At 30.3% G+C, this 26585-nt stretch overlaps 1 protein-coding gene across 1 annotated transcript in view; it reads left to right on the plus strand.

Moving 5' to 3' along the window:
- Positions 1 to 26585, plus strand: part of Not1 (CCR4-NOT transcription complex subunit 1) — a 110971-nt gene that overhangs the window by 71374 nt on the left and 13012 nt on the right. The window contains 11 exon segments of the mRNA XM_076501843.1: positions 753 to 887; positions 3747 to 4112; positions 5710 to 5850; positions 9462 to 9617; positions 11788 to 11928; positions 12391 to 12495; positions 13585 to 13704; positions 15824 to 16018; positions 16322 to 16579; positions 22007 to 22105; positions 22557 to 22624. Of these exon segments, the coding sequence (XP_076357958.1) occupies positions 753 to 887; positions 3747 to 4112; positions 5710 to 5850; positions 9462 to 9617; positions 11788 to 11928; positions 12391 to 12495; positions 13585 to 13704; positions 15824 to 16018; positions 16322 to 16579; positions 22007 to 22105; positions 22557 to 22624 (1784 nt within the window).

Below are 26585 nucleotides of genomic sequence, written 5' to 3' on the forward strand. Positions count from 1 at the left end.
TGCCAAATTTCATAAAGAAACTCAGTGAATGAGAATTATAGCATGTATAGTATAACATTTTCAAGGTTGGTCAAATCAACTAACTTTGTTCTTGTAAAGTTCAGGAATGTGGTAATTTATTATTGAAATATTGTTTAGCCTTGTTGTGTAAAGAATTAAGTCTTACGGTATATAATGCCAAAGCTGGTGAATTGTGATCAGTTAGTTATGAGTGTAATATTCACAAGTTATAAAAATGTATGTAATCCTTAGTTGTTCCACAAAAACACTAGCTGATGCAAGACTAGCTGAGCTGAATAAACTCACATGTTTTATATGTGTATTCTGAAATACAATGCAATGTAAAAAATGCTAATTTAATAGTTTAATAAATGTGACAGGTAAAGAGATGTCATTCAGCCATTACTTGTTATAAGGTTCTTTTTCTCCCTGAATGTACTGAGTTAATTGGTATATTTTTAGATTTTAGATGCATAACAAATTGCCTTATTGTGAATCTGTAGGTTTGATTCTCTGTCTGCTATTGGCTGGATTTAGAGAATGATGAGTAGTGGCTGATGGAACCTTGCTGTTTTCAAGTTCTTTAACTAGTATATATTTTCTTGTTGAACTGTCAATTACCCAGCTTTATTCATGTTTATTTTTTTAAGTTTTCTGCTTGACCCATTTTAAAGTGGTAATTGCCCTTCAGATTATGGGTAAATATGTTAGTGATAGCTACAAACTGATGGCAGATTCTTTTGTATTTGTAGGTTTTCAAGCCTCCCAACCCATGGACAATGGGAATAATGAGTGTTTTAGCTGAGTTACACCAAGAACCAGAACTAAAATTGACTTTGAAGTTTGAGATTGAAGTTCTCTGTAAGAATCTCAATTTGGATATAAATGTAAGTAATCAGTTTCTTACTGTACTTGTTTTTAAAATTCAATCAGTTGATGTAAAATCAGTAGTATCTTGTTATGAATTAGTGGTTTGAATAAGTTTAATGTTAAAATGTGTTATTAGCATTGGATTATTTCATTGGTGTGTGTGCTAAGTGACTCTTGGATTTTACCTTATTTGTAATATTACCAAACTACACTATCTTTCTAGGTGTATGACATTACTTATTATTTTATGTATCCATAAATACATATAAAATAGTTATGAGTTATTGAACAAATAAAATTTTGTGTTGCTCTTTTACTTACTGGGCAACGTAAAAAAAGCAACTTTTTAGGTATACCACAGTCTTTATTTAGTATATCTAGATGTGTAGCTTAGTACAGAAATTATGTATACTGAAATAATTACAATGTTCAGTCTTTGTTTCATGTGCATTTTGAATTACTTACTTTAACCTTCATATTATATTTTGGGTCTGCTTGACAAGACAGTGGTTTCCATAATGTTATTATTCAATTACGCATATATTTAATTTTTAATATTTCATTTAAAAGATAAAAGTTGTACAAAAAAATATTTTACCAATTCAGAGTTGTATCAGTTTTTACAAATTGCATTAGTTAAGTGACCCAAAACAAAACATATGTATACCTGAATTTTGAAATAACAGGATGTTTAATGGAAATTCTTGATTATGAAAGTACTGATACCTAAAACTTGTTTGAGAAGTAAGAGAAAAAATAAAAAATACTGTATCAGATTATGTATACAGTTAAAACATGGGTATAAATAAACCCAATCTGAACAAAATATAAAAGTTATTCTAGTTACTGATAATGGAAATGTCATAATTTGAAGTCACAGTTGCATATATATTAATCTCATAATCAAAATGCTGAATTATTATACATAAACAACAAATAAACGTGTACAGTACTATTACGTGCTAAGTTTACAATTTTCATTTCAAAGTATTTGTATTCTGACTAGTTTTAAACTGACTATAAGAAGGTCACCATGATTTTTAAACATTCCTCTACTATTTAGTATCAACTAGGGGGAAAATGTTAGCACCAAAAACAGGATGTTAGTGAGTGGGTGCTTGGCCAGTATGGGCCAGTGATATATCAAATAGTGGTTGTCTTCATGCTGCTCATTTTTCTGGGTGTTTATTTTGTATTCTGAAACATTTTCTATTGGAAAACACACAGACAAAATTTTAAAATCATTAATAAATACTTATGAATTTGAAATAACCTATAATCTGTATAATAACATAATGTAAACCAGTCCACCTCACCTAAGGTGGTAAAATGCTTGTTTGGTTGAAAGGGTTATTCTGTGCATGGTAGGAATGATGCTGACTGAATATAGCTGGGTATTATCAAAGTTTTGTTTGACTTAAAACAGTTTGGAAGAAACTTGTTTTTCTTCTATAGTTACATTAGTTAAAGTATAAGCAAAGTGTGAGAAAAGGTTTTATTTATATACTTGTATTTTATATATAAAAATGAAATTGGTAGACACAGGTTTGGATAAGTGTACATGAACCATTGGTAACTCACTACTCTTTTAAAGTTTGGGAAATTTTCCTCATAATTTCTCTTTTTATCAAAATGGATATGATAATTTGAATTTTGCACAGAAGTATTGCATTTTTTATTTTTATTTTTCAGTGTTTAAGATGTCATTACCAGTGAATTTGATTGAAAGCTTGGTAGAATACATTTTATGTCTGTTATGTGAAAGTGGCTTACGTATTATCTCTCAGGTAGATGAATAACTGATCTATATCAATATATCATTTTATGTTTACAAAAGGGTAAAACTTGTTTCTAAATATTCTTTATAGCAATCTATCTTGAACTGTGATACATGTACCTCTGGGGTGATTAAAGGAGTTATGAAATGAAATGGCAGAAATAAATTATCTATTGAGGAAAAGCAACTCCTGATAATTGTTCACAAATAATTATGACTAAAATAAGATATAAAAATACACAGCAAGAATCCAACTTCTAGTGGGAGTAGTATTTAATAATCCTGTTTTTTATAATGCAAGGAAAAACATCCACCCACGTGTTTTCCATGCCCGGTGGCCTGTGAAGGAAAGGAGAGGATATTTGTGGTTGAGGGCTCCAGCCCTAACATACCACTTTGGCCTTGAATTTCTGTAGATGGTCAGCCATGGGGTGACCCATAGGGTCAGTCGGCTGGTCCACTTAGGCTAGGGTCAACCAAATATCAGTGTTAGATGTTCTCAGTGGGTGTTGTGGACATTGTATCTGATACTGGTGTTTTGGGTATAGTGCTGATGAAACCCTGGCATTGCTGCAGTGTTTGGCACTGTAGTGCATCCCATTATAGGGCTCCATGGTGGGTGGGATCAGCACTTACTGAATTGTAGCTTATTTATTATGGATACATCTCTTTATGACAAAATGCATAAAAATGAAAAAAATTGAAATAGTAAAAACAGGTAATTCGAAAACGACCATACATGGATGACTGTTGTACAGTCAATATTACAGCCATGTTCTACACCTTGATTTCTGATTATCCATTCTTTATCTGAGAAATCCTTGGGCCGGGTGTCTCCATTTTGTAATTCAAAAGGGATTAAAGGGACTTGCCGGCTGTTTGCAGACAGCCCAGTTGTTTTGTGCCAATGAACACTAAACAACCAACCAACCAAGAAACTAATGTTCCCTCATTACCATATATCTTTCAAAGAAAACTTTTTTTATTGTTCAGAAAAATATTTTATTTAAGTTGTATTGTTTTTTATAACTGTAGTTTTGTGAAAGACTATTTTTGTTGAATAAGACTTTGATTGCATCATTTATTTTCCTTCACTTAGGATTTGAAAAAGGAAAAGATGGGTAATGTATTTAAAGACCACCATAGGCTTGCTCGCATTGAACCACAGCTGTCACCTCTTCCCAAACAAAAGGAACAGATGTTAAACATATCAATTCCACAGCCTAAGATCCAGTCTTCATCATTGGTTCCTGCAAGCACTGCTGCTCCACCTAAGCTAGTACAAGAGGAAGTCTCTGCTGGAGTTCCGTCAGGAGTTGTAACTGTTCGAGGAAGCACTACCCCTACGGGAGGAAGCTCAGCAGCTCCTATGTCCTCTGGATTCCCACAGCCACAGTTTGCCTACCTTGATATTAATGTCTTATCCATAACAGGTCTTTCTCAGCATATCCAGATTAATAACCAGGTAGATATAGCTGTTCATTGTGTTGTTTGAAAACATTGAAGCATAGTTTTATTTTTAACACTTGTAATTTTGAAATGTACAACAGCACAGTTTATATGATATATATTGAATTCAAAATGTTTTATTCTATTATAGACATACTTAAAACTTAAACAGAGTTGATTTCAACTTACTAATGTTGAAGAAATGTTTAATTGATCAGTCTAATAACTACAACAACTAATTGCATATTAATTAATCTTGCCAAACAGACTTTAGTCATAATTTTGCGAGATGAAACATAGACATCAAATAACATTGTAATGTAATAGTAATGTAAAAAACATTCAAGTAATTAGTCTGTACTGGCATGTAAGACTAAATTTCATTTAGTTTTAGACTCAATACTAAAATATGAATAAATAACTGTATATTATGTATGTTTGTGTTATGATTGCAACAAGTAAAGAGGGTTGAACATCTCAAACTGTATATTTGAGGCTCCATTATTCAGATCTCATTGCCTCATAAGAGTAGGTGCATTATATTTGTCACTGGGAATCTGTTGATTTGAGGATGGTCTCAACCATGTCTCAGTTATGAGTTTTAATCCTTAAGTGACAGGTCATGTCATTGGGGAAGCTATCCCTGTGAGTCTGAATTTCTCTCCTATTCCTTCTTTTCTGTTTTGAGTGCACAATAATTTACTTGACAGAAACGTTTGTAAGACTTTAGGTAGGGGAGCTGGTATGAATATGACAACTACACAGTATTGGAAAAATGGAATTCTGTATTATAACATTTATGGTCAAATCTCTCAATTCAGTCTAAATAGAGTATTCCAAGAGTTTTTTGTGTATATTACTGAGGTGTCTTCACTGTAGCCTATCACTTTGAAATCTGGGACAGTTAGGACAGATAGCTCTCCTGTAACTTTGTACAAAATCTAACAAACAAGTGAATTCATGCGAAGAAGCCAAGAATAAGGATGAATTTGGTTCTTTCTTCTTGTCTTTTCTATCACATTTCATGGCTGTGGGATGTGAGAGTTAATGTGAATCTTATGATGACAGTTTGTTGATAAAGTTGACTTTAATTATATAAAAATATTCAGTGCAATAGTACTATACATTACTATTAAAAACTAATGTTAAGTTTCATTGATAATTGACAGAAAAGAACTCAGGTTGGTATTATCTTGTTTTTCATGTGTATTTTTTGTCTTATTACAAAAGTAACTGAAATAAATTAAATTTTTTTTAGGTTAGATATAAATTAAGTAAAATAAATAACAATAATAACAAATATTTTTCACAAGACGTGCATGTGAGAAACTCTTGAGTAGCCCTTACATTATGTAATTTAATAGGGTAACCTGAGTAACACATTCTTCATGTGATATACAACTTGTGTGGCAAGAATTTTATTTATGCATGGTTCAAATAGCAATAAAAATAAAATTTATGTGTAGCTATGTATATTAAATAACAAACTTAATAAAACCTTTTGCTGAAAAGTTTGAAATTCATTTAGGAGGCTTTAGATTGGAGATAACATATAAAAGAAATTTAAGATTTTTCAAATCAAGAAATACTACATCCAATCCTTTTTTTCTTAGCTACCATTATTACAGAGTCATCCTCATCTGAAACAAGTAGTAAAATCTGCTATTGAACATGCTGTCCAAGAATGGCTGGGACCAGTGGGAGAACGTTCTATTAGAATAGCTATTGGAACCTGTGAACAGATTGTTAAGAAGGTAAATAATTACTTTTAATTTTTAATTTTGTAGTCCTGATTAGAGATGGACTATTAGTAGAACTTTCTAATTGATTAATTGTTTGACTCGTTAATTATGCTTGACTTGTTAGTTATTCCTGTATGAGTTGCTGACATTTGTAATAATTAGAAGCAGTAGCTTGGATTAGTTGATCATTTTCATGATTTGTGACATTGATTAATTAAATGTAATATCATTGAATCAGTCAAAAATGTCATTAATAAATGCTCATATGTGACTGAATTAATTTTCTAGTTCTTTTCCTGACATGTGTAAGTTTAGAACTTAAATCTTTTCCTCTTTCCTTCTGTTTTTTGTACTTAATTGTGCCACATGGTTGCACAGTGTTTTCTTTTGCTCTGACTCATTGAACTATCAACATGCAAATTATTTTTGATATAAAAACAATTGTGCAAACTTTTCAGTTATCATATCGTTACATTGTACTTGTTTCTGTAACTTTTCAGTTATCATATTGTTACATTGTACTTGTTTCTGTAACTTTTCAGTTATCATATCGTTACATTGTACTTGTTTCTGTAACTTTTCAGTTATCATATCGTTACATTGTACTTGTTTCTGTAACTTTTCAGTTATCATATCGTTACATTGTACTTGTTTCTGTAACTTTTCAGTTATCATATCGTACATTGTACTTGTTTCTGTAACTTTTCAGTTATCATATCGTTACATTGTACTTGTTTCTGTAACTTTTCAGTTATCATATCGTTACATTGTACTTGTTTCTGTAACTTTTCAGTTATCATATCGTTACATTGTACTTGTTTCTGTAACTTTTCAGTTATCATATCGTTACATTGTACTTGTTTCTGTAACTTTTCAGTTATCATATCGTTACATTGTACTTGTTTCTGTAACTGTTCAGTTATCATATCGTTACATTGTACTTGTTTCTGTAACTTTACATTGTACTTGTTTCTGTAACAGTTATCATATCGTTACATTGTACTTGTTTCTGTAACTTTTCAGTTATCATATCGTTACATTGTACTTGTTTCTGTAACTTTTCAGTTATCATATCGTTACATTGTACTTGTTTCTGTAACTTTTCAGTTATCATATCGTTACATTGTACTTGTTTCTGTAACTTTTCAGTTATCATATCGTTACATTGTACTTGTTTCTGTAACTGTTCAGTTATCATATCGTTACATTGTACTTGTTTCTGTAACTGTTCAGTTATCATATCGTTACATTGTACTTGTTTCTGTAACTGTTCAGTTATCATACATTGTAACTTGTTTCTGTAACTGTTCAGTTATCATATGTTACATTGTTTCTGTAACTGTTCAGTTATCATATCGTTACATTGTACTTGTTTCTGTAACTTTTCAGTTATCATATCGTTACATTGTACTTGTTTCTGTAACTTTTCAGTTATCATATCGTTACATTGTACTTGTTTCTGTAACTTTTCAGTTATCATATCGTTACATTGTACTTGTTTCTGTAACTTTTCAGTTATCATATCGTTACATTGTACTTGTTTCTGTAACTTTTCAGTTATCATATCGTTACATTGTACTTGTTTCTGTAACTTTTCAGTTATCATATCGTTACATTGTACTTGTTTCTGTAACTTTTCAGTTATCATATCGTTACATTGTACTTGTTTCTGTAACTTTTCGTTACATTGTTAACTTTTCAGTTATCATATCGTTACATTGTACTTGTTTCTGTAACTTTTCAGTTATCATATCGTTACATTGTACTTGTTTCTGTAACTTTTCAGTTATCATATCGTTACATTGTACTTGTTTCTGTAACTTTTCAGTTATCATATCGTTACATTGTACTTGTTTCTGTACGTCAACAATTAAAAGTAAGTATTTGTACTTATCAGTATAGTAGTTCTCAAACTAATATCAGTCAGGTTGTTGCATATTTAAAATCTTAAAAGTCTACAAATTTAACTACAATGTTCACTGTAATTCAGTTACATAGCTAAAGATTCGAGAGGTCTTTACATGGTTTCATTTTTCCAAAGTAGATTTTTTTGTGTATTCCCTTACTAATGTCTAACACACTTATAAGGTGAACCACTTGAATATATCTTTCAACATTACATTGACATGGAATGTATGCTTTAATTGGGTGGTCATTTGTTTATTATTATTACTATTATTAAAAAATGTATTTTCACTATGTGGATTATGTTGAAATAACCACTCTTGTATGAAACTTCGTGATGTTGGTATTTAGTAGGATATCAAATGTATATGTTCTGATGTGACGGTTCTATGTTGTCAGGGAAATTGGTGTGGAAGTAAAGTGTAGTGTAAATGGTCAAAATATTTTATTCAGAGTTAATTTGAATGCAGTATTTTTATAAAATGTTTTATCACTGAAACTATATTGTATTTTAGTAACTAAAAATTACTTTAAAGTAAGTTTTAAAAATTAGGTTTAGTTCAGAAGCAATACTTTTTGTGTGAAAAACATTTGATTAAAATTCATAAGAAAAATTTCGTTACTGTGGAAGAATGGAATATTTGGTTTGAAAGTTGAATAGTAATTATTCTTTATGTTGGTAAAAATCTTGTATTTCTGAACAGAAACTGTTTTTTTAGATGAAAAAAAGTTGGTTATCCAAAACTTGTAAAAACACATTTTTGTATTTTAAATTTGAGAAAGGGTTAAGGGATGGACTGTTTATAGATTTATCAGTTTTTTTCTTGAAGTCAGCCAATACTTGAAATTTGAATTGATTTTCATGTACCATTTGTTTGTAGATTTACATTACTTTACATGGCCATTTTCTATAAATCTGGCTTATTAACTTTGTATTAAAGAGAGCTGTTTGTGTTATGAAGGTGATGGTATTTTTATATTGTTACTTTAAAACTTTCTTAATAACTAACACATCTAACAATAAAGTAACTAAGAATAGTCCAGTAGAAAGTGGTATAAAGAGCATTATCTTGCCATTATTTTATTACTTCTTTGATCCATGAGTATTATCTTTGTTCCTTGCTGGTGTGTGTGTGTGCACACATACATACATACATATATAAAAGTGCTTTAATACATTTTATATGCAAATACATTTTTAATTGGAATCTATAGAGACAAGACATTAATCTTCATTGTCAGTATTTCCTTGAAGTGATTGTTTTTGAAGCTTGGCCTTATTGTCTTTTAACTGTTGGCTGAGAACCATGCTTTCATTATTAATGTTGTCCAAATAAGGATTGTATACAAAGCATTTCACTGCAGTGAGATTTGAGCTTAAGACTAGGAACCAAAGGACAGTTTATGTCTAGAAAACTTCACCAAAACCATAACTGTATCACACTGTTATTTAATACATGTTCAAGTTCAACTTCTTTCTTATCATTTGCACAAAATTTATGTGTAACAATATAAACTAGATTGGATATTTCTTTTATATTACTTATTGGTAGAAGGATGAACTAGACAATCTTTGTTATAGTTGAATGTTGTTTGTGGATATTCGTTGAGATGTTAACCTTTTAAAGAGAGGTCCAAATCTTAATGAAACTTTAGGCTGAAGATGAAATCGACACTAAATTCAAAACATCTCAATGAAGATTTGTTTTTTGTCTCAGGATTTCGCGCTTGATCCAGAAGAAGCTCGAATGCGTACAGCTGCCCATCACATGGTTCGTAGCTTGACAGCTGGCATGGTGATGATAACGTGTCGAGAACCACTTAATATGTCCATTACCACCAATCTTAAGGCCTCATTTCTTTCAGCACTGAGAGTAAGTTAATTTTTTTCTTTTTGTTACATTTTGAAATTTCTTTTTGTACTTTTATTTAAATTCCTTTTTGTACAACTGAAGTGTATATTAATACAGAAATTAAATATTTAGGTTAAACTTTCTATTTGCAACTGTTATTATAAATAAAAAAAATTCATTTTTAAGAGCATATATCCTTAACCCTATTGTCATAGGTCAAAGGCTGTCACCTCGTTTATTTTCCCATTCAAAATATATTCAACTACTATTTTATTAATTTACATGTCTAAGTTTTGTATCAAACTGTAAATTATAACCCAAATTTTTATAACTTATTTAATGTCTTAATTTAAAAGTAAATATTTAATAAACACACCTAAACATCGATTTTTGTGTCATATGATATGTTGAATGCAGCAGCAGTAAAAATTAAATGTTTGTAATGTCAAAGTACAATGTCTATAGTTTAGTATGAATTAAAAGCTCATATTACTGATATTCAAAACTAGAATATAAAATTAAAACCACCCTCAGTATTTCCTATCTGCTAAGCTATCACTATATTTAGTGAAGCAAACACAGTGGGTCCACTCATTTCTTTTCATTTTTGGAAACAGTCCCTGATATACACTTTTGTTATATGACATGTGAATAACCAGTTAGAAGTTCAGAATGTCCCATAAGTGTTTTTTCCAGCCATTTTCAAATAATATGTCATCACTTCTTTTCCCAAGACATGCCTTAATGCTGGTGAGTCAAGTCTGTTAGAATTGTTTTTATTTGACCCACATACAGCTCCATTAATAGGATGATAAATTGTAATGAATTTCTGTGGTATCTGTATAGTAATTTATGATTTCATGGTTTTTCATGTGTATGCGCACACACACACACACACAAAACCTAAAAAAATACGTTTCACATCCTCCACATGCAAAATTCTTGAGAATTAGCAACCTTCAAGAAGTAGCAACCAAGTACACAGATTGTAACTGGAAGAGAATTATTTACTTTATTTATTGTTCTATGTTTTAAAAAAATACATTTAAAATATTAATTGTAAATATTAATAATGTTGATACATAAATAGTGTGTTATAACTGAAATGTGATTGTATTTTACAAAAAACATTAAAACTCAAGCAAGACAGGTCACTTGGTAAAGATCAGTTTTATGTTCTTGGGTACAGTAACATGAGTGTATGAACACTGCATCATTGTAACTTTTCCTTGCCAGAAGTAGCTAAAATGTCATTATAATAAAAATAATTAAGCAAATCAGATTAAACATTTGTGTTTTTGAGTTATATCTTGTTGTCATTCTAGTAAAGAAAAAACATAATTTATATTTAATTCCTAATTTTTATGGAGGTTACATGATTGCTCAAATCTAGTTAACATTTATTTTGATTTTATAGTGAAAGTAACAGATAAAAGGTTTTTTAAAACATTGATAATTATCTAGAATTTATAAAGATTTCACATGTGAAATTTGAAAATTTTCTTATGCATAAAAATGTTTTTAATCTTAAAATGAGAATTACTCTGAATGTTGCCCAGTCAACATTCTGAAAGAAAAAGCTATGAGGATATTTAATTAAAATATTGTAATACTTAATTTATAAACCTAGTATTTTGTATACAAAAGCCTTGTAATATTTACTAATAATTATCAAATTTTTGTAAGCATGTAAATTATCAAAAATCATTCTATAATTACTCTCATGGATACCTTTATGGTGGATTACACCTAACTCATAATGAAAGGGTTAAAAAATAATGCAAGCCAAAGCTGTATGTTTTTTAATTTGCATTTTAACATTGCTATTTTTACCATGCGAGATACAGAAATACACAAAATATGCCAACTGTTAAGTACTTGTTTGAGGAATGTACTAGTTTAGAATAGAGCAACATGCAAGTTTGGAGGAAAAATGTTTTTATTATGATAAAGTGTTTTTCAGTTTCTGTTCTTGTGTGTAAGAAAACAATAGTTCACTGAAAAATATTGCATATTCAATGTGTGAAATAAGTTTGTTTCATATCCTGGAAAACTTGAACATGCCATGAAGTATTAAACTTTTTTTTTTTCTTAGGTATGTTAGCCAAAGTCACTTCTCAGAAACACATATTAGTATAAAAGGTAGTTACATTTTGGAATTGTGTGGCTTATAATGAAGATGTTTTTACAGGGAGCAACACAGCAGCAGAAGGAACTTGTAGAACAGGCTGCCACTGTTGTAGCTCAGGAGAACATTGAACTGGCATGCTGTTTTATACAGAAAACTGCTGTGGAAAAAGCTGTTTTAGAGATAGACAAAAAATTGGCTTCCGTAAGTTTTAATTTTTCAGTCATGCACGATAAAAAGACTTACCAGTGGAAAGAAACAGTTTAGTAGAATAAAAAAAATAGTTTGTTTTTAACAATATTAGTAACAATGTATTACTTGCACGTTTTCATAACGTTTATTTTACAATACTTTTTATAGGAACCATAATTTGTTGTTAAAAGAACATGTCTGAAACAAAATAGTTTTTTGTAACTGTCATAGAAGCTGGAAGATTTCTCTTTTTGTATATGGAAGGTTCATGGCCAGAAAGATGTTAAGGATAGGAACTGCATTAATAATTGTTAAAGTGGTAAATATTGTAATAGATTTTTATGTGATATATTAGAATGTTAAAAAAACATTCTGTTTAAAGTTTGGGAATGCTAACTTTCTACAATTTGTTGAAGTTTTTCTATTAATATATACTTAACATGACATTTCTTGTTTCTGTTGTGTTAATCCCAGGAGTACGATAGACGCAAACATGCCAGAGCAGAAGAGCGACGTTACTGTGATCCAGTGGTTCTGACGTACTAAGCTGAAAGAATGCCTGAACAAATCAGGTTAAAGGTACATAAGACTTGTTTTTCATTTGGAAGTGAAGGATATATAACAGCATTGGAGCAAAGTTTAATAACTTTATTTTTTCAATCACTTCATCTAGTTAATTTAATATCTTGATACTCACTGTTTTTAAAAAAATATCTGTTTAGGAAAAATAAAAATCACTTGTGTTGTTATTTTTTTAAATATATAATTTTATAACCAACTGTATTATGTAAAGTATAACATTAATTTGCTAGCTTGCACAAGATATTGTGCTCTTCAATAATATGTATGTTTGTTGAAGTAGTGAGAGTCAAGAGTGAGTGTAAACCTTTTGTCATTTGGTAAGAAAACCTAAGCCATTAAAATAAAGTATTATTTATTACTTTCTGATTTTTTTTCTTTCCCCAATATTCAAACATTTATTGTTGTGTATGGTAAGAGTTCTAATGTCTTATCTAGATTACTTACATTTGATATCTTGCATAACTTAAAAAAAACAAAAAAAACTTGAAACTTTCATAACATATTTAGTGAGATTGTAAGTAATTTCTAGAAAAAAAAGTTTAGTATTAATCTTCTCTTGTTACCCTAAAACCAGTCATGGAGGAATGAAATTTGTTTCACATTTTCCTGATAGGTTTTGTGTAATTTTTTAAAATAAAAGTAGAAAAAATTTAAATTATGTTGAAAGTTATTCTAAAAAAAACCTATATTAATGAACTTCTGTCTTATTAAAAGTAGGACTAAGAACTTGATGTTTCAGATTGGAGGTTAAATGGATTTTTGAGTTTTTATGATTTACTCAATTTGCATATCAATGTCCTGAGTGAAGCTTAAGTTTTTGATAAATGTTGCATATAAACAGTACAGTTCAGCATGATTAAAAGAACTACTATTTTTTAAATGTTAGTGAGGTAAGTGATACACATAGTTGTTCATGCTGTATATATTGTAGATGGTGAGAGCATCTTGTGTTGGTTGTTTAGATTATCACTGGACATTTATTGAAGGTAGAAGGAATTACATATTCACATTTGGATGTTCATACTCTGTACCTTGTATATTGTAAAAGCATTGTGTACCTTTTGTTTATGTTGTATATACTTGTAGGTGGGGGGAGTCACACTTCCACAGATGGCTGTTTATGAAGAGTTTGCTCGCAATATTCCTGGTTTCCTTCCCAGCCATGAAAGGGACACTGTATCAAACTATATATCCAAGCCTCTCCAGGTACGTAATTTTATACTGTTAGGTAAAATTAGAGATTTAAAAGCAAATATTGGTACATCTTCAAATTACTAACACTGAACCAGAACATGGATGCCCAGCATGGCCAGGTGGTTAAGACACTTGACTCGTTATCTGAGGGTCGTGTGTTCAAATTCCCATCACACCAAACATGCTTGCCCTTTCAGCTGTGGGGGAATTATAATTTGATGGTCAGTCCCACTATTTATTGGTAAAAGAGTTGGTGGTGAGTGGTGATAACTAGCTGCCGTCCCTCTAGTCTTACACTGCAAAATTATGGATGGCTAGTGCAGATAACCCTCGTGTGGCTTTGTGCAAAATACAAACCAAACCAGAACATGGATCATGTTTATTTTGCATGGAGTGAAGGGTGATAAAGTTGTACAATTAAATTCTAATTCCATTTTGACAACTTGCTCCTTGAAGATGTGATAATTTAGCATCATGTAAATCTTACATAGTTTATTTCAGGTGTTAAAATTAAAAAAATATTCATTCAGTCTTTCATTTACATATCTGTATGGATGTCTGGACTGTAAACACACTAAATGTTTTGCTTTAAGCTTATGTTTGTTTCTCCTGATCAATTTACAGTATTGTTTGTGAAGGGATGGTATTATATATTTCTGTTTTCTCTTTTTTCCAACTATATATATGACTTGAATTCACATTTTATACAGCCCATGAAATTCTTGAGAACTTTGAAGGATTTTTAACTTTGAAAAGGAGTTATTGCTTTAAGCTAATAACTGCTTTTTGAGCCAAGAGTACAGTTTGTCATGTAGACATCATCATGAGATTTAAAGATATAAAGTTAGCATATTAAAAATTAACAACAAACCTGAAAACAAAATTTCTGAATTATTCTTTAACCAGTAAGAACTAGTGTTTCTATAATTTCTTATGATGCTTATTTCAAATATGATGTTCATTGTTATATTGTATGTTGGAAAGATCCAGGAATATTTTATTATGAAAGGGCTTTAAGTAAGGATATTTAGGCTCAGTTATGCACTACATTAGGCTAATGACAGCAGGTTATTCAGAAGATAATCTTTTTATTATTATTGAGGGAGTTGTTTCATGTATTCTGTCATCAGTTTGATATTTACAGAAAAACTATAACTATTAGATATAAAATGATCCCACCCAAAAATGTTGTTAAAAATACAATACAGTATCTACCAGAAGAATCAGTAATGCCACTTGGAGAGATTCCTTTGTCAGTCTTATCACATTTGTGATTGCTTCAATTACGAAAATAAAATTTATCAGAACAATTATATTAATAAAAATCAAACAAAATTGATTGTGTGTGTGAGTATAAAAGGAAATTTTCTTATACACCATTAAAAAAACTTAAGATAAAAAAATAGGTATTTTTACTGTTTTCAAAACAGTTTCAAAATAAGTTTCTCTATTTATTTATGCTCTGGAAACTTATTAAAACGTTTGTATTAAGATTTATGTAGTTTGGTTTTTATTAGTTTTTTCACTGTATGGTTATAAAAGTGAAGAGTTCTATTACCCATCTGAGTTCTTAAAACTGTAAGAGCTCAATAAGCTAAAGTACTGACTTATTTTCAGTCTTGTGCTGAAATTTCTTGTGGCTGCTAAAAATTTATGAATAACTAAAGTGGTTGTTTTGATTTGTAAGTTGGTTGTAAGAAGAGTTGTAATGCAATAATTACAAAGGTAAGATTTACAAATGTTAATTTTTCACATCATTATGGTAAAGAAAATTTAGCTCTTGTCATTGTGTTGTTTTTTTTATTAATGTTTTGTTGTAAATACAAAAAACGTTAATAAAAACACAACACAATGACAAGTTAAAGATGTAACAAAATATTGTGATTATTGTTGTCTTCAAAACTGATTTATCCAACGAATGTTTGTTCAAAATTTATGCATTTAAAAATGTTTGCCAGAGGAAGTGAAGTGTTATTCTGAAACAAGTTAAATATTTAATAGATCAACAGATAGATACCTTGTCAAACCCATAACTCCAAAAGAATACTTGTATTTTAAGTAGCCATGGTTGCTTGGTATTTTATTTTTCCTACTAATTGTCTGAAATTTGTGATTTTTCTTCTAAAAATAGGTTAGCCAGTCTTTTTCTACAGATGATATTACACAAATCTATGACAAGGTTATAGCAGAGCTTGACCGCTATATTCAGAGCCTGATGGCTATACCAGCAAACCCACAAGCTGCAGCTCTTCACAGTCTGAGAGAAGGAGTGTTTCTTGTACGAACATCGAGAGAGATTGTAACGGCTGTTACTCTTGTACAGAAGGTACTCTGCTGTTATAGTTTTTTACACTTGCACAGGAATTTAAGTATTTTTTACAGTATGAAAGAAAATGGACTTGTTAAAAATTCATGAAACTTGTAGCTCTAAAAAGTTCTTCGTAATGAATAATCCTGTCAAAAGGAAATCAGCTTAAGTACTGCAGATATTAAATGTTCACTGTGTAGTGGCAAATAAATCATTTAGTGTTGTAAACATTTTGTTGTAGAAAAATAAAAGTTGTGCCCTAGCCCATGTTATGGATACATCAGTTCTTTAGTAACTAACACAAGGTTTTCATGACTGTAGACTGTGGAAAGTCTTCTAGAAGGGATGACACAGCATTCACCTGATCCTGAAGTTGCTATTCGTTATCGTGATGGCCACCTACTTGTACTGAAAGCTCTAGCTGACCCCAGGGCATTCGGTACTCAGTGGACAGTTAAACATGTTACTCGAGCTCTCATTGAATGTCGTGATGATTATCGGTATAACTTGGAAGGTGTGGATTGTCTTATTCGCAGCCACTTGGTCAACATGCCTTCTTATGATCTGCATCTAACTCAGGTAAGCTGTTAATTAGGAAAGAGCATAAGGTTTTTTTTATTATTTAACCCTATCACAATAGTCCTTTTTCATTGCACATGTCACAAAGTTTTAGTGAGTTTCATTCAGAACTTTACTAAAATACTTTGTTATACCAGTTAATATAGGATAGACTTGTAGCTACTGATCCACATTTCACTAGTATATAAGTTTCTACTTTTATAAGGCAGTATTTAAAAAAACAAAACATGAACTTCCAGTAGTTTGACACATTTTCTCTAGACATCTCCTCTTCTCTGTTTTGTCTAATCCCTTCAATAAATGCAAAATTAAATGTGAGTTATTCACCATAAAGTTGCCATTGCTCAGAAAAAACATAATTTTTATAGCCTTCAATTTTGTTTGGGTACATAGCAATCTAATATAAAATCAGATATTTCTGTCATCCTTTTTCAGGATTTGTTAACAGTTGTCTCTTGTGTTTAAATCTGTAAACACTAAACAAGTATAAAGGGGTCATATGGTTTGCCAATTTGACTGAGCTTGAGACCATATTAAGGAATTTAACTAAATAATGAGCCAAAAAACATAGGGAAAATTGTTTACTTTTTGCATATTATTAGTCTAACTTTCAATTTTTTGGCTTTCTAACTATGCAACAGGAGCCATTACAAATTCATCCAAGTTAGTCATTACCTTGGCATGGGAACAAAGCTTGTACTAACAGAGAAAATTACAATTCTCTGTTCAGAAAACAATGTAATATAGTATGTTATTTGATAGAAGAAAACCTTGGCTTTCTATTGATTATAATATAGAATTCTTCTGACCTTCAATATAGTGTAAATATCTTCAGAAAATTGTAGTCTTTCAATTAACTCAAGCCTTTCACATACAAAAAATCATATTTTGAGTGAAGTATTTTCAATAAACTAAAAGATTCATGAATATATTGAGTACTTATTGTGAATAGTCTGTGTGCAGAGTAATTGTTAATATTAACAATACTTTTTCTCATCTTAAAAATCTCAGACTTCCTTTGTGTAATCCCTTAAACCTTCTAGCCTTTTTTTTTTTTTTTTCAGTAAAACTATATTTTCTTTAATATTTTTTTCTATGCTGCCTCAAAATAGGATTGGTCAATTTGACTTACCTTGTAACCACCAAAACAAAAATAATAATTTTCTTTCTTTTTAGAAAGTTTATCATTTTGTCCTAAGTGACTTTAAGTTCATAACAGTATATATCTATTTATAATTAAATTTTATTGTTTTATTGCTCATTTAATGGTGTCTAACCTACTGTCTATGTTGTAAGTCACTAGGAGCATGTGCTGCTCATGTGCATGCCAGTGACTGATTCCATAACCATTTTGTGCTTGTTACAATTTTTATTCTGTTACTTTTAAATTAGTAATCATGTGTTCACAAAATTTGGCAGATTATCACTAATATTACAAGGCTTTCATACTCTAAGATATCAGATCTTTTATTATGTGTTAAGGTTTGTTAAACAATGTTAATCTCATGGCTTTTATATTTTTGCACATTGAATATCCTACATGTAAAGTAATTTTTATTTTATTAAAATTAAAAATACTTTTATGCATCAAAAAAAATTCAAATTTTACATCCAAAATCCTTATTGTCTATACAGTTTTATCAAACATTTTATAAGGAAGAAACTTGATATATTTTGTTATTTTCATTAACAAATCTCTGTATGGTTCAATCAATTTGACTGATCTTGTAAGTACCATATAAAATTTGGAAGTTAATATAAATTATGCCTTTTTTATTCTAGAATGACTACAGATTATGAAACGAGAATGTAAATGTTTAGATTAAATAGCTTAAATTTTATGATGTTATATATTTATTAAGTTTATTGTATTGACTTTTCAGCCATGCCTGGCTAACAGTATAGAAGTTACAATGACGTGATATATGTGCTGTAGTCATCCAGTAATGTGAAAATGACCTTTAATTTTTCCAAAGTGACTTATTTTGGCTGTGTTTTATTTGACAAAATACAGTCACATTTCAATTATTATAAATTATGTATGTTTACAGATTATCACTATTTACAAACAAGTTTTTAAACTTATTTCTTAAGACATAACATTGTAAATACAGAAATAAATCATAGTTATCTCTTCTAGTTATGACCTTTGAACTCATTGCTGTTTATCTTATCTTGCTAAGCTGAAAGAAATTTTGCACATGGAGATTGAGAAGTAATGGAGAAGTAATAAATAAATATAAAATAAAGTACCTACCCTGTCTTTTTTGATTGTACAGGACATGTAAGCTTAGTATTTTGTATTAATGGTAGTAATGAAATAAATATTTATTTAATTAAATATTGGACCAAAGAACATTGACAGGGCAAGCACACATTAGACAATTTTATGAAACTCAAAAGTTCTCTGGCTTTTTAACTATGTAACAAGAGCAGTTATAAGTTCACCCAAGCTATTCATTAAAAGCTTCTCTTGGCAACATTACATGTACTTTTGAGTGAAAATAATTACTGTGTGTTCAGAACACTTAAACAATGCCATTTGATAGATGAGAGCCTTGACTTTCTATAATGTATAGACAATATATAATCATACTTACGGGAGAATCATTAACAAATCTGAAAGGATGTGACAGGCAGGTGTGGAAGTAAGAGTCATTTCCTATTCTAATATTCTGTAACCAAACAAAATTAAAGCATATAAAATTATGGTTTGTCTGAACAATGGTGATGTTATAGTGATTAATTTGTTTAATTTTGTACTTTTAAAACACAGAAGACAGGATTCTTAAAGAAAATGTCACATATCATACTAGGAGAAATTTGGGATTTTTTTACAATCTTATCTCTTTGAATTAGGAACTTTTATGTAGTAATCCCTTGATAACTTGGGATTTGATGTAACTATGCATCCCTGAAAAATGTTGAGATTTTCTAACTATATGAGAAGAGTACCTACAAATTCTCCTAAGCAATGGCTAACTTTCTCATGGGAGAATTTTATTTATAACGAGAAATACACGTGTTTCTGTTCAGGGCACAGCTTAGTAACTCTCGTCATTTGGTAAACACAAATATTGACTTTTTAGTTGTTGTAGATGATATATAATTAAACATAAGGGAGGATTGTTAATGAATCCTGAAAGAGTGCAGATGTGAATTATTTATTGTTAAAGTGACCATTAAAAATGTATTTAATTTGTAATTGATTAAGTAGCGTACAGTATTTACCAAAGTTTCATCATCTTTCTTGGCCTGCAGTGTTGTGAAGTATTAATTTTGAATTTTTTTTTTTTTAATCTAATTCATTTTCAAACAACTGTAATGTATCACAGTTTATTTGGGCCAAAACGTGATTTCAAAGCAGGAGGGATTGCCTCAACAACTTGAAATTTTTGATAACTTGGCATGACTTTAGACTCATGTTCTGTTTCATTGAGTAATTACTGTACAATTAAAATATGGATTGTTAGCTAAGTTTTTATGCTTTTCTAATCGTTACAACTTAAAAAGTTTCGTAAAATTTTGGCTTCAAGAACTTAAACCTTTGTGTAATGTGTAGTAAAGGAGGTGAGATGGTTAAATATTTAGTTAATTACAACCATTTTTCTTACTGTTGATTCAGGTAAGAACTTTATTTCTTGTTTTTTATGTTTATTCATTATATTATTATAAAAGTAATTAAGATATAAAATTAGAGATCTCTCTAGGTTATTTAAGGTTAGATTAGGTAAAATAAATATAATGTTTTAAGAGACATTCAAGCAAGCAGCTCATGAGTAATGTAATTTAATAGTGTAACATGACCTTCACATTCTTAGTGATTTACAACATGTAAATTGAATATGTAGTTGAATATCTTGATGTTATTTGCAGGTACGCATATTGTTTTTTTTTTGTTTTGTTTTATTCAAAAATTGTTCGACAAGTTCAAAGTTACTTTGTCACAATAACCCATAATGTATGGCAGTACCTTTAATGACTAACCAGAAATTTAAGTTGGATCAAACTACACAGTGATCTACGTGATGAAAATCTTGGCATTTGTACTAAATTATTTACTCTTGGCAACTACTTGATACTTCAGTTGTACAAAATCAAGTTGAAAATAACATTATTTTAACAACTGGTTAATTTTTGCAAGAAGGGCATGAATGGAAAATCTTGTAGTTTGGTGACGTTTGGAATTACAAAACACGTACAAGATGTATATTAATTCTTCTCTTAGTAACTTACAGAGATGCCAACTATTACGATTTTGGTGTATACATTACGACTATACGCTCATACAGACAAATATTACGACTTGTTGCAACTCCCAAATTATTATATATTATATAGGCCTATACAATAAAGTGATAAATTGTTCCCCCAGGGCTTGAAAGGGGTGAAAAGAAAATTTCTAGTGAGTTACAAATAAATTTTGATAATAAATAAAAGACATAGTACAAATGGCTACTTGTGATAATCACATTTGTGCTTGAAATAATAAAAAATATTTGTATCTCCGAAGTCTACCAATAGTTTGAGTGTGGTGCTTCTCCATACTGGGTACATGGGGGAATCCATAGTTATGTCATCAGTGCTTGTCAGCCAATCAGCGCTCGCATAAATCTGTATTTCTCGTTTTTTAAGCAGCACAGAAACACCAATGCGATCATTCACAAGATGGAAAAAAAGAGGCCTCGTTCACCAGATTGTCTTGTTTCTTGCAAATCTAAAAGAACTAAAACTGTGAAAGAGCTCTGTCTACAATCATTATGCTCAGTCATTTGAAATAGTTGGCATCTCTTAAAGTATGAGGTAGCACCTACAATGATTGATTAAAGATTTGTTTAGTCAAACCACACAGTGATACATAGGCCTAGTAGTTAGTGTGTTGAAGCCGTGAATCGGAGAGTTTTATATAATTTATAGACTAATGCTTCCAGTACAGGTAATGCACTTGGGGACCCTGGGTGCATTATAAACAAATTAAAATATTTTCAGAATGTTAAATGAACTAGTGAAGGAAATACAATAAAAGTACTATAGTCACTCATTTCAGAATAATGTCAACTTACTCTTAAAGAACTATTATTGAAAAATGTACATAGAGAATTACTTAAGTAAAACCATTGATTCTGAATTGTTATTATTACTTGATACTTCAGGGTAGTTTATAGTGTTTTAATTTGTACAGCCAAAAAAGTACTGTTAAAAACAAGATTACCCAGCTGTTAAACTAACATAGTGTAGTTACAATATTATATTACAATAGCTATGCACATTTCTATTTGTATACTTTTAGTTTTGCTCTGTGTGTGTAGCTTATTTTGATCAGAGGTTAGTATTGGTAACAGTACAATATTATATTACAATAATATTGGTAACAGTGCTACTCTGTAAAAATAGTTTTTACTGACTGTTTTTTGCCTTACTTTATAGCTTATGGAAGGTGGGTTGAATTATCTTGCTGTGGCTTTTGCTATGCAGCTGGTAAAGCTTTATATTGTGGATAAACGTCATGATGGCTACTTTTCAGAGGTAAGTTTGGTTTTAAAATTCACACAAGATAATATTGGCTCGATATAAACAACAGAAAATATTGTTATTATAATCTAAGTGGCATTAATATTTAATGTAGTTCAATCTCGGATTGTGTATAATCAGAAGATTTTTAGTTCTAAAACATAAAATGCTTTGTAATCCTTTTAAATTAATTACTGTCACATGGTTACATTAAGGTCAGATTCCTGTGGTGGACATTTATTGTCATTATCATTCTGAACCATAGTATCAAAGTACACCATATACAATGCAGTTATTGAAGATGAGATTTTGATACACCATCACTGTTTACAAGTTGCACATAAAAACTCTGCTGTTAATGTTTAACCAGTACAGTGAGAAAGAAGTTAAGATTTTAATAAATAGTTCTTTTGATACAATGAACTATGTCAACTTTCTAATAGCAACCAATTTGGTCATATCATAGGGTGATCTTTATCATACAGTGGAAATGCTTGCTAGAATTGCTACTCACTCCAGACAGCCACCAGAAGGGTAAGTATTTGATAGGTTACTTTAGTAAGTATCTGCTGGCTAGTGTATTGAATTTTACTTTATTAAGAACTTGATGGTTGGTGTATTGAAGGTTAATTTTGTGAGCACACGATGGCTGGTATAAGGACGGTTGATTTAGTGAGCACACGATGGCTGGCGTAGGGATGGTTAATTTAGTGAGCACATGATGGCTGACGTATGGAAGGCTAGTTTAGTAAGAACTTGATGGTTAATGTATATTAAGTACAGTTTAAATAATACTTGATGAGTTACTCTTTTTAACCACTTTTTAAAAAATATACCAGCTCAGTTTTAGTAGGTACAACTGTTTTTTTGTTAGCTTGTTTTGGTAGTTTAATGATCAGCAACATGTGGTACTGGTTATTAATAACTGATTTTTAGTTAGTTGAAGTGTACTAATTTTATTTTAATACTGTCAGTAAATGACCTAATAATACCAAACTTTTTATTTTTAATTAGACACAATGTTGATATGAAAATCAACACATGGATGTGCTTTATGGCTTCTTCAAGAGCATTCCAATAAAAAAAACAAAGCATAATTAATAGTACAAACATCAGCTGATTTAAATAAATTCTTATCTTTGTATCATACATTTAACGTATTAAGTAGTTAAACTTGTTGTTGAAATGATTAACTGCTACCTATAGTGAACAGAAGTTCTGTCAGAGCTATAGATTGAAGCACCAAAAGTTAAGATGAGAGAAGAAAAATTGTAATCATAGATACCATTCTTTTCACCCTATTCATCTGTGGCCATAGATGTTTCATGAAGAGATTTTCCAAACTTTTTGTCAGTGTACTTGATGGTATTGGTTAGGATTTTTACATTAATTGGTGGTTTCAAGTTGTAAGTTTGTCTATAAAGATGGGTCAGTATGTTTTCCTATCTTACACAAATGTTTTTTTAGGGTGAAGATGAATGTCTTGTTTCCAGTTTTTCTTGGTTTACATGTAAGATCTGCCTTTTTGCACATAAATTAAGTACCCTTACTGTTAGAGTATGTATATTACCATGGTTATATTGTAGTTACAAGGCCATGTAGAATACACAGATTCATTTGAAAGAGTTAATTAATATCATTGTTAGTAAGTTTGGTTGCTTATTGGATTGGTGAAGTTAAGTACCTGGTTCTGAATGCATACTTACTAATGTCATCATTTGTGGATTTGATTTTTGATATTGAATAGGTAAATTTAAGTTCTTGGTTCTGGATACATACTAGTTAATACCATGATTTTTAAGTTTGTTTGTTGATATTGGATTGTTAAATTTAGTTACTTAGTTTTGAAAACATCAGTTAAGGTCAGTACTGGCAAGTTTTATAAATGTTGAATTGATCAAATTAAGTACTTAATACATTGTCATTTTTGGTAAACTTTGTTGTGGACATAGAATTGGTCAAGTAAACTTTCACAACATATCATGGATCAAAGACCATACCATCACGTTTGTTAACTTGCATTCAAAATGTTAATCAACTACTATTTAATGAATTTATGTCAATAAGTTTGGTATCAAATTCTAGATTATAATTTAAACTTTATTATTAAATGTTAAAATAGTACATATTAAAAGAACACACCAAGATATTAATTTTTGTGAATCACTTGGTATGTTGAGTACCACACTGGTTTAGATTAGATGTATTTAATTTCAAAATACTGTTCAATACAAATTAGAAACTCAAATTTCCAACATAGATAAACTAGAATATAAAATAAGAACCTCATATCTTTTTATTTTACTGAAATGTGGTTTATGTATTGAATCACAATGGCCCTGTTTCAATTTCTGGAAACAATCCTTTCTGTATACTTATTTCAGTATATGACATGAATAACCAATTGACAGCTTAGAATGTTCTCGTGATTTCTCATCTATTTTAATCTGTTAAAAGATACCACATTCTTTGGAACAAAGATTTTAAGGATGTGAGTTGTGTCTTTTAGTCTACTAGAAGTTCCTTGTTTTTTGGTTTTTTTTACCTAAATACAGATTTGTTAATAAGCATCATAAATTATTGTGAATTTATGTGGTATTGATATAATAATTCATGATTTTCTTAATTATTCAACTGTATATTTAAAATCTGAAAAAAGGTGCAAATATTAAAAGGTTTAGCAACCTATGTTTAGCAGCTATTAAGTTCTAAGGTCAGAGCTAGAAGAAATAACTGTTTGCTTTACTTCTTTAGTAATTGTTTAACAACATATTTCTAAAAAGTAATATTCTATACACATATATAATGTTTCATAATTGAAATGTGACTGTATATTGCAAAATGCTATTTCACAAAAACACAGCCAAGACGGGGGTCACTTTGTGAAGACTAAAGGTCAGTTTTATATTATTGGGTACAGTAATGTAAATACACGTGTACCACATCAGTGTAAGTTATATATTGTTAGCCATGCACAACTAGACAATCAGTATAATAATAAATAACTGTAATGTTATGAGACTCAGGCTACTTGGACTAAGAAAGCATTTGTATTTTTATATTATAATTTGTAGTCCTTCTAAAACAAACAAACAAAAAGCAGCTTGTATTTAATTCTTAATATATTTATGGTGGTTTGAAGGTCAGTCAAATTGACAGACCCTACACACATATATAAATAACGGACAAAATATAAAGTATTACTGAAAACAAAACAGGAAGTTTTAGAAGTTATACAAATAGTATATAAAGATTTTTGGAACAAAGAATAGTTTCTAATAGAATATGAAAATTACTTTGCACTTGGACTAGCAAAGAAAAAGACTTATTTATTCACAAACAAATCTCTAATAAACGTACTTCATTAAAAACTGATTTTTTGTGCACAAAAACTTATCTTTGCTAAAAGGATACTAAATAATGTGAAGATAAACATACTGCATACTTTCGGTGGATTTTTCTATGTAGTGAGGGACCTCCCAGAGCAGCATCTACACTTTTAGTTTACCTCCTTTGGGATCTGAACATCCACCCATGTGTTTGCCATGCATGGTGACCTGTAAAGGGGAGGAGTGGATCCTGATAGTTGAGGGATTAACCCTAACATACCAATTTGGCCTTGAATTCCTGTAGATAGCGACCTTTGTGTGGCTTCTCCATGATCATTTGGCTAGTCCACTTGGGCTAGGATCAACCAAGTATCAGTGTTGGACATTCTTAACAGGTGTAGTGGGCCTTGTGTCTGATGCTTGTGTTTGAGTATGGTGCTCACAAAACCCTGATGTTGCTGCAATATCTTTGATTGGCACTACAGTGCATCCCCTTACAGCGCTTCGTGGTGGGTGGACACTGAAATGATCTTACTTTATTATATGGATAACCCCATCCATGAAGAAAAATAAGTAAATAAAATTGAGAATAAAACAATAATTGGTAAATGGACACAAATGGATGATTGTGTTCAACAGTCAGCATTACAGTTTGTTTTTTTTTTTACTCGGATTTCTCATTTTGCATTCGTTATCTGAGAAATTCTTAGGGCAGATGTCTTCGTTGTTTTTTTATTATTAAAATGGGATTAGAGGGGCTTGCTGGTTCCTCCAAGTCAGTAAGAATGTTACATTGTGGAGACATTTTGGTGAAGATATCCATTCCACAACACACTAAATAAACTTGAATTTGAAAAGTATTGAGGATATGCCTATCAAGGTTGTTCCTCCTGCTACTTTGAATTCCTCAAGAGGAATTATTGGTGAAAGGGACTTGAAGAACATTTCCAAGTTAAAGATCCTCTCTTGTTTTTCAGCCAAGGCATTTCTGTGGTGTGCCAAATCTCCACTTGCAAAAATATAATTATGATGCTTATTAATGTTCTGAATTTGACATTTACATCACCACATCCACCTGTTACAGTCAAGGCAGGTTATTTGAACTTTAATCTATGGCTGTGCATTCCAAACCCTCTCAGATGTTTCCAATGTCAGTGATTCAGTCA

Source organism: Tachypleus tridentatus, chromosome 5, assembly GCF_004210375.1.
Source record: "Tachypleus tridentatus isolate NWPU-2018 chromosome 5, ASM421037v1, whole genome shotgun sequence".
NCBI lineage: Eukaryota > Metazoa > Arthropoda > Merostomata > Xiphosura > Limulidae > Tachypleus > Tachypleus tridentatus.